The sequence below is a fragment of the Etheostoma spectabile genome, chromosome 4, assembly GCF_008692095.1.
Source record: "Etheostoma spectabile isolate EspeVRDwgs_2016 chromosome 4, UIUC_Espe_1.0, whole genome shotgun sequence".
Taxonomy (NCBI): Eukaryota; Metazoa; Chordata; class Actinopteri; order Perciformes; family Percidae; genus Etheostoma; species Etheostoma spectabile.
Genome location: NC_045736.1, coordinates 27,211,767 through 27,220,869, shown reverse-complemented (window position 1 = coordinate 27,220,869; position 9,103 = coordinate 27,211,767). Strand labels below are relative to the sequence as shown.

The window sequence follows — 9,103 nt, the reverse complement described above, 5'->3', positions numbered from 1 at the left end:
TGAAACACACGAAACTGGGACAACCAACACCCAGTCCACAGCCTCATCCAACATGGGAAGCGACCGGACCAGCACAGCAACAGGCCAGGTCCAGACGGTTTGCTCCAACCCACCCTGTGAAACACACGAAACTGGGACAACAACACACCCAGCCACAGCCTCATCCACATGAAGCGCCCAGACCGCACGCACCAGGCCGGTCCAACGGTTTGCTCCAACCCACCCTGTGACACACGAAACTGGGACAACCAACCCCCATTCCACAGCCTCATCCAACATGGGAAGCGACCGGACCAGCACAGCAACAGGCCAGTCCAGACGGTTTGCTCCAACCCCCCCTGGAACACTGACAACTGGACCACCACACCCAGTCTACACATCATCCCATGGGAAGTGACCAGACCAGCACAGCAACAGGCCAGGTCCAGACGGTTTGCTCCAACCCACCCTGTGAAACACATGAAACTGGGACCACCAACACCCAGTCTACAGCCTCATCCAGCATGGGAAGCGACCAGACCAGCACAGCAACAGGCCAGGTCCAGACGGCTTGCTCCAACCCACCCTGTGAAACACACGAAACTGGGACCACCAACACAGCTACCACTGCCACCTGCAGCATGGAGACAGGCGAAGGCACAGGTATACCCGCATTTACTTTAATTAAATTAAATGGGAAATTAATTTATTGGTATGAAGTCAAACTTAAAGTATGTTTTTGTATCAGCAGCCCAGCAGACAGAGGAGGGAGCTGAAGGTACTAGCAGCACAGAAGTGGCCTCTACTGCAGCAACGGGCACAGTTACCACCCCCCAGGGCAGGGCCATCACTACTGTCACTCAGTCCACACCAGCCCCTGGGCCATCTGTACCTGTAAGAAATGCACTACTTTACCAACAGAATTAACAAAAGCTCTAAACACCATTGCTAAATCCTGGTAATCTCAGCAGAGGACTGGCTTAAGGCTGCATGTCTGAGTCTGATGGCATCATGTAACAGAAACATAATTTACCATTGTGACCAATGTTTTGTCTTTGTCCCTCTCTAGTCGATCTCATCAATCACAGAAGGTGTGAGTCCCAGCTCCACAGAGGAACCTATGCAAACTGATGAGACGGCATCAGCGGAAGCTGCACCTGCAGTGGAGGGAGCCACCGCTATGCAGACACAAGTGGAGGTAAATCATCCAGTGTAATGTCACACAAAGTCAGTGTTGGCTCAAAGTCCATTTAATCAAGGATGTATTAAGTGTGTACTGCATATGACCTATGATGTGTTCTCAGGGAGAAGCAGCTACAGCATTGAATCTTCCCTCGGAGCTGATGTCTGAGGGTCAGGGCGCCACACTTATGGTGACAGGGCTGTCGGATGAGGAGTTGGCTGTGACTGCAGCGGCAGAAGCCGCTGCTCAGGCAGCAGCCACTGAAGAAGCCCAGGCCCTTGCTATCCAGGCTGTCCTCCAGGCAGCTCAGCAAGCTGTTATGCGTGAGTTAACCTATAGTCTTGCACAAGTGTGCAGATTTCTCTGCACACTTGATTCAGCTTTTATTTTTGACAACGAGCTCAAGGTCTGTCTGTAGTGGGAAGTGGGGAAAAGGCATGGAAAGATACATTTATATTTCTCACAATTAACAGGATGGTCCTCTTTAGTAGCTGGCTTGAGCTCTGCAACTACTGTAACACACAATTATTTGTTTCTCATGATACTGTCATGTAAGATGAATTCTTAAATATTTTCTATGTTTACAGATGAGGGCAATTCCACTGGAGAGAGCCAGCAAACCACCAACATCCCCATCATGTTGACCCAACAGGAGCTTGCAGCATTGGTCCAACAGCAGCAGCAGCTGCAGGAGGCTCAGGCTGCTGCACAGCAGGCCGCCATGGACACAAGCTTGCCTACTGAAGGCCTCGCCCCTGCTGACAGCCTCAACGACCCCTCTGTCGAGAGCAACGGACACAATGAGATGGCTGCCGCTGTCACCAGTGCTGTGGCATCACTGCTGCCACGTACTACTGCTGAGAGTGAGACTTTTTGCTTATTTTTTTATAGTTACTTTGAATCTCTTTTTGCACAGTAGATTGACCTTTTTGTACTGTTCCTTTTTTCCTCCACAGCACTTGCTCCATCAAGCACATTTGCACCCTCTGTTTCAGTGGCAAGTCCAGCCAAACTGCAAGCAGCCGCTGCTCTAGCAGAGGTGGCCAATGGGATCGAGGGAGAAGTGAGTTACTGTACAACATCTGGCTTGTTAAGCTAGGTCAAAGAGAGGAGAAATGTAACAATGTATCATTTTGTTTTCTTACAGAAGCAAGCCCCTCAGCCAACCCCCGTGAAGCCTGTTGTAAAAAAAGAGAATCAGTGGTTTGATGTTGGAATTGTTAAAGTGACAAATATGGTTGTCACCCACTTCTATATGCCAGGAGATGATTCTCACGGAGATGTAAGTGTCTCAGGAGGCTCCTTTCACGCTTAGATGAATGTAAGTTAGCGTTGCTGTGCTCAATGTATCTCTCATCTCTGTCTCTGTGTTTGGTAGGATGACTCTGGCATCATGCCAGACTACGGCCAGATGAAGAAAATGGAGCTGCAGCCTGGAACAGCTTACAAGTTCCGTGTTGCTGGAATCAACGCTTGTGGTCGTGGATCTTTCTCCGAGATATCTGCTTTCAAAACCTGCCTGCCAGGCTTCCCAGGGGCACCTTGCGCCATCAAAATCAGCAAGGTAAACACACCAGTAGAGCCATTTTCCTTATTTTGTTGTGGATTTGACATACAGGTTTGTTAAACATGACAATAACACCAGCTGATGTCATGCGCCATGCTTTCAAGTACTGAGTAATAATTGTTCATTGTCTCTCTGCAGAGCCCAGATGGTGCCCACCTGACCTGGGAGCCACCCTCGGTGACGTCCGGGAAGATCATTGAGTACTCTGTGTACTTGGCCATCCAGAGCAACCAGACAGCTGAAGCCAAGGCCTCCACCCCAGCACAGCTAGCCTTCATGCGGGTGTACTGTGGACCCAACCCCTCTTGCTTGGTGCAGTCGTCCAGCCTCTCTAACGCTCACATTGACTACACCACCAAGCCAGCCATCATCTTCCGCATCGCCGCCCGCAATGAGAAGGGCTATGGTCCCGCCACCCAAGTTCGATGGCTGCAAGGTGAGCACACAGATTCACAAACTAAAACTCAAATATTAGTGTGCAATTTATAATTGGATAAATTGATATATTTTAACCATTTATCTGCTTTGTAGAATCTGGCAAAGATGCCGCCTCTGCAAAACCAGCCCCCAAAAGACCAGGCACCTCTCCTGATACGTAAGTACAGTATTCATGTTTTATACTGTGCACAAAGGATGGATATGAACATGGCACTAATGAACAAAACATGCAATACTTATTCCTGTTTTATGTGTGCTCTTGCAGTAAGGCTACTGGTCCAAAGAAAGCAAGGACGGACCAGTGAGGTTGCCCAGAGACCCCTCCCAGTCTTTTGTCCTTTTTCCACTCGCTGTCCTTTTATCAGGAAGACTGACCTTCATCCCTCCTCATCCTAATCTCATCCTCCACCCTCAAGTCTCAGCAAGACAGCAATGGAACCGTATGAAGCCGAGATGAAAGTCAATCTGAGAGATTTTTCTGTAGATAAAAACCCTCCTTCCTCCTCGTTCTGTTGGTTGTACTATTTTTAGAGCAACACAAACTTAGAAGCACATTATCTTTATCAGTCACATCCCTTTCCATCGTTTAACAGCTATTTTTCGCTTGTTTCAGTAGTTGAGCAGTATAGAGAAGCATTTACATCTTTCACAAACTGGGAGACTGAGCGCAATGTTACCTTTTTTTTTTTTTTCCTTTGTTTTGTGAATCCTGGGGGGGATGTAGAGAGAGACTACACACAATGATGTACAGTGTTGAAAAAGGCTGGGGAGGCATTAGTTTAGATGAGAGGAAAAATCGGTATGGATACAAATAAAGCACTTGTCCTCAACGACAGAGGACAGAATTTTGTCCCTTTTTTTTGTTTTTTGCTCATAAACAAATTTGCTTCATCGAGAACTGAGTCTGTATTCATCATACAGGACTCAAGTCTCTTGGTAATGTCATTACTGTGCGCTTTTTACCCCAAGATGAGGACTGGTGGCCGACACTTCAAAGTGGACAACAAGAATGACAAAGAGACTTGTAGAGAATGAATGACAGACTTTGCTAGGGCTGAGACTTGCAGCACACACGGAAAAAAAATCTTGCATAATCTTCCCAAAAAATTAGCAAGCAATGATGCAGAAGATCTTTTGTGTAGTTTATTTTTGTATTTTTTAAGCTTTTTTTCCTCCTGCGTGTATGTGTATGTTGTGTGCATTTTTAAAAACATTACTTTTTTTAACCGTTGTTCATCCCCATAGTTTGTGTTTGTGGGAAGATTGGTGGCTATGTTGAAGTTGCCACTATATTTTTAAAAATCATTTAGTTGGTTGTATGTTCTTGTTAACAGATGGTAATGAGAGAAAGACTTGTATTTGTTCCAAGTAGACCCCACAGGTTATTGAGACTGAAGGGAACTTTTAAGTGGACCCAGAGAGAGGAGAGTTTTACTTTGTTTACTACCCTATGCTTGTGTTGCTTTGCTTGCCAAACATGAATTTCATGGGCTATGAGGAATATAACATCAGATCTTTTCATACGTTTCCCCTAATACCCCGATCAGATGTCCTGCGCTTTTTATGCTCATGAATGTGCTGTCTCACCTCTTCTTTAATTTTTAGAATGGCAAATTATATAAGTAGACAGATTTTCCGTATCCTATTGATGTATGTGAATCCATTTAATAAATTTTAATTTTTTTCCTTCCACGGCTCTGTATTTCAGACTACAGCAAGCTAACTGTGATGTGTAAACCCGTATGTCTTTCGAAAATGGGGATGCCTTGGGACGAAAGCTTACATAGCCACAGTGTACTCACTTGTAAATTAGTTCGTTCATAGAGTAAGAATAAATCAAACAAACAAAAAACATCTTGGCCTTTTATATAATTACCTGTAACAAACTGTTTTTACATGTCGGTCATCTCTTGATTGCCTTCTGTGTCTTTACTTAAAAAAAGAAACAAATATATATCCCTTATGGTTTTAATTTGCTTCTGTCAAGCTGATTCACTGTAGGAGTCTGAGTCCCTGCTACGTTTATTACAATACAAGATTTTGTACAGGGAGGAGGTTTCTGACCGGACATGAGTGTGTATCTACTTTGTAAGGGCGGATTCAGTTGTGATGTTAACGGCCAGGAAGATCAGAGCCAAGGTTTTCGCTTGCTGCCTTTTTTCCAGCTGGCACCTTGGTTTCTGTTTGTGGTTTCTCCCAATTTCTTTCTAGAAATGAAATTTCTCTTCATATGGATTCATAATTTGTGTGTGTGTCAGTGTGTCTGTTGAACAAAACTAGACATGCATGCAAAAGCAGTGTATTTTAGTAGTGATGCCTTAAGTTAGACCATAAGCTGAAGGTTCTCAAAAAAAAGGATAAAAAAAACATTTAAAGAGTTTGTTCCTCTCTCTCCATGTGGTATACAATTGTGTCCTTTCCTTCCACAGTACCTTTGCTGGGTCACTATTTTGCACCCTCGTTAGATAGGTCATCATCAGCAGTGCCGAGGTCTCTCTGAACTTTTCCTCCCACACTGGGACAAGTGCTGATCTCAGCACTCACAAGTGTTGCGAGTTTCTCTCGGCTGTTTGCAGGTTATCTGGAAATGTCCTGTATTTTCCAATGTGTGTTTTTTGTACTGTAGGGAGTAATGTATCTTTTATCATCAAAGAATAAACATGTTAAACATAAAGAAATTCTGCTTCTTTCTTTATACTACAAAGTTTTTAAGAAAAATAGTGACTGAATCACCTGTTGCAAGCCGCTCTGAGCCGCTCTCAAGAATGGCTTTTCCACATCTAGATCATCTTTTGCGCTTCCTTCAAAGTATTCTGCTCCTATTTCCTCACACCACTGTAAGGCCTTCCTGCCAGACACCTGAAAGGAATGACAATCAATTCATGGTACAACCATTAAACTGCTGACATGACAGCACAGGGCACATAAAAAGTCACAGATATGGTTCTCTAATAATGATGTAAACAATATGTATGCTGTACAAAAAAAGCACTGGAAAGTTAATACTTTTAAAATATATTCTAAAAGCCAAATATTGTAGTGTTACACAACAGCTCACCGTTTTATTACAAATTAAGTACAAAGTAAATTACACTGTTGTACTAAAGCAATCCTAGAGTTTAGCAGGATCTGTTAAATGTGTATTTGTTTAAAAATGGATACCATATCGGCTGTGACTTGAGCTGCGACAATAATTTTCATTATTAATTAAGCTGCCAACTGTGTTCTCAATTGTATATATATATATATATATTAGTGTGTATATTTGTTGTTTTGGTTGTTTTGTGTGTAAGCACAGTGTGAGCAACAATGCTCCAAAGAAAACTTCCCCGTATGTGTCCTCATACCTGGCGAATAAAGCTCATTCAGATTCTGAATTAATCAATTAATCCGTCAGACAAATGCCTGTTTGATTGAAAATCCCTGAAGTGAAAGAGTGTAAATCAAATGTAATGTAAAAATACTGTTACTCTTATCAACTTTCAAAATACACCAGTTAAATCCTAGTGGTTACTTCTTCCCATCTCTCTGCTACTTTATTACAGGATGACACCCTAACTGACCTCCCGGTTGCTCAGGTCAGTCTTGTTGCCCAGCACAATGAAAGGGAAGTCGGATGGGTCCTGAGGCTCTCCCTGGATCAGAAACTCCTTCCTCCACTCCTCCAGGGCAGAGAAACTAGCTCTGCACGTGACATCAAATACCAGCATGCAGCAGTGAGCTCCTCTGTACAGAGGTGTGCCCAGAGACTGGAACCTCTCTGTACCCGCCGTGTCCCAGATCTAAGGGAAGACGCATATTCCCCCATACTATTAGCATGTAGGCTATTAGTGTACCTGCGTGGATGTGTGGATGTGGTTCACTTTAGCTGGACAGGAGGACGGAGGAGCTACCTGCAGGGTGACCGTGTCTTCCCCTATGTTGACTGTTCTGGAGAGGAAGTCAGTCCCTATCGTGGCCCGGTACATGTTGGTGAAGCGGTGATTTACATATGTGTTCATGAAGGAGGACTTTCCCACTCTGCGTAAACACACACACAAAGCACGCCTAAAGATACAACACACTGGAGTCTATCTTTCCTTACAGAGACATTTAGCAAATCCCCGTTTTTCTCACTGCACCGTTGCATAGGCTACTATCAAATGTAAGAATTAAACGCAGTCTTAACAGTAAAAAATAACAAATTGGCTGTATGAAAGTGAAACAACAGCCGGTGGAGCAGTAAATCAAAACTTTACAAAAGTTGGAATTCGATTTAAAATTGAACAAGCGGCCAGTCGACCTTACCCGGAGTTTCCTATGAGGATTATTTTCAGTGTAACCGGACTTTTTCTGTCGTTCATGTCTGTTGACATTTGTTTCCACCGGAGCTTCAGCTGCTGATGCTGCCTTCAAGAGCTCTTCGGAATGTTGCCTTTCTGTAATTTATGACAAAACCGCTAGCAGTAGGCCTAGGCCAAAGAGTTTTTTAATCTGGGCCGTAGCCATAATGTTACAAACACTGAGTCCCACTATTTACTATTCCAAATACAATTAGCTGTTCAATTATATTTTACGTAAAATGTATTGACATGAAAGTCCCAAGGGTGTTTCAAAGCCTTCGAATTAAATTAAAAGTCCACGATAGTCTATGTCATTTTCAACCGATGTGTGTTTCTAAACCACCAACATTTCAGAAATCTCCTCAGGGGTGCAAACGTAGAATTTTAGTGGGTCATTCTTTATTCAAGAAATGAAAATGTCCAATGCTACCTGAACTCTACAGGTGCCACTTTTCTTAGTGTCATGCTTTTAATTGAAACTCCAGTATTAAAAACAGGATTTGAAGGTACCACACAGCTTGTCTGGTTGACACAATATAGCTGACCTCTGTCCTGTCTGACTCACAACCACAACCCTAAGGCACAGCTGATTTCAGAATAAAAGCATGGGCTGGAAAAAATTATATAAAAAACATAACACTCCAAAAATGCAAATACACAAAGATAGTTACGACAGAATACAGACAGAAGTAGGTGATTGTTCTGCAGAAATAAAAACACAAAAATTAGCTTTATTTATTACTTCGACCTGAGACTGTTGCTCCACGTTTTTAGAGAGGTAATTAGGCAAAAGGTCACTAGTGTGCATTTATTTTATAAGAAATAAAAAAGTCTGAAGAATCAGCTGCCTCTGTTCTATTTATTTAACTTCAATACAAAACAGTCATTTTGAATTAAAAAAATAACTATTACCATAAATTCATGATAATTTCTTTATTTACCACTAGGGGGCTGTGTAGGCCTCAGGTGATTCACCTTTCTTTACAAATTTCCCTTTGAAGTCTTGGAGGTAGTCTATGTTGTTTTTTCACAATCGGTTTTTCAGCTTAATTTAAAACCACAGTATGTCATTTAGTTCTTATGAATGCTACATCTTCTTCTTCTTCTTCTGATTATTATTATTATTGTTATTATTATTATTATTATTATTATTATTATTATTATTATCATCTTTATTTAGTTGAATGCTTTCCACCATTAGTTTTTGCTTACAATTACTTTCAACAAACATGCTCAATATACGAAGTAACTACACAGAAAAGCAGGGAGAACGTTCAGATTCAAACACATTGTGATATTTCACCTTTTCCTCTTATTCTGAGTGATAAGAAGCCTGAACATTTTAAATGTACCTGCCTTCATAAAATACAATACAGTTTCCTATAAACTGCCACGTTAAAACTTTTAAATATATTGGAAAATTCAATAGGTTTAACAACGATTCCACAGAACTGTATTTTAAATTTGTTAAATTCAAAAGTGCCAAATATGACAGGATGGATTTTTGGAGAAATATGTATGAAATGATAAAACTGTCCTACCGACCTGCCACCTTCATGATTGCCAACACAGCTGACTGGCTGTCCAACGTGCCATCTACAAAAAAAAAAAAAA

At 42.3% G+C, this 9,103-nt stretch overlaps 2 protein-coding genes across 7 annotated transcripts in view; one reads left to right on the top strand and one right to left on the bottom strand.

The window, feature by feature from the left end:
• Positions 1 to 4,240, top strand: part of hcfc1a (host cell factor C1a) — a 13,396-nt gene extending 9,156 nt beyond the window's left edge. For 3 of the 6 annotated variants that reach the window (XM_032514671.1, XM_032514666.1, XM_032514667.1), the window contains 12 exons: positions 9 to 88; positions 423 to 642; positions 728 to 873; positions 1,049 to 1,177; positions 1,284 to 1,485; positions 1,750 to 2,025; positions 2,119 to 2,225; positions 2,310 to 2,444; positions 2,541 to 2,726; positions 2,868 to 3,165; positions 3,261 to 3,324; positions 3,433 to 4,240. In XM_032514671.1, coding sequence (XP_032370562.1) covers positions 9 to 88; positions 423 to 642; positions 728 to 873; positions 1,049 to 1,177; positions 1,284 to 1,485; positions 1,750 to 2,025; positions 2,119 to 2,225; positions 2,310 to 2,444; positions 2,541 to 2,726; positions 2,868 to 3,165; positions 3,261 to 3,324; positions 3,433 to 3,472 — 1,883 coding nt within the window. In that variant the 3' untranslated portion in view covers positions 3,473 to 4,240. Of the gene's footprint in view, positions 89 to 422; positions 643 to 727; positions 874 to 1,048; positions 1,178 to 1,283; positions 1,486 to 1,749; positions 2,026 to 2,118; positions 2,226 to 2,309; positions 2,445 to 2,540; positions 2,727 to 2,867; positions 3,166 to 3,260; positions 3,325 to 3,432 lie in introns of all 6 variants that reach the window. The other 3 variants (XM_032514670.1, XM_032514668.1, XM_032514669.1) reach the window with 3 other exon arrangements.
• A 934-nt stretch (positions 4,241 to 5,174) lies between these two features.
• si:dkey-13a21.4 (ras-related protein rab7) lies at positions 5,175 to 7,660 on the bottom strand. The gene is made up of 5 exons (XM_032514679.1): positions 7,455 to 7,660; positions 7,061 to 7,187; positions 6,731 to 6,949; positions 5,901 to 6,026; positions 5,175 to 5,787 (listed from the first exon to the last, which is right to left on the bottom strand). The coding sequence occupies exons 1-5, from the start codon at positions 7,520 to 7,522 to the stop codon at positions 5,701 to 5,703; spliced, it is 627 nt and encodes a 208-aa protein (XP_032370570.1). The 5' UTR covers positions 7,523 to 7,660; the 3' UTR covers positions 5,175 to 5,700.
• Positions 7,661 to 9,103: the final 1,443 nt, after the last annotated feature.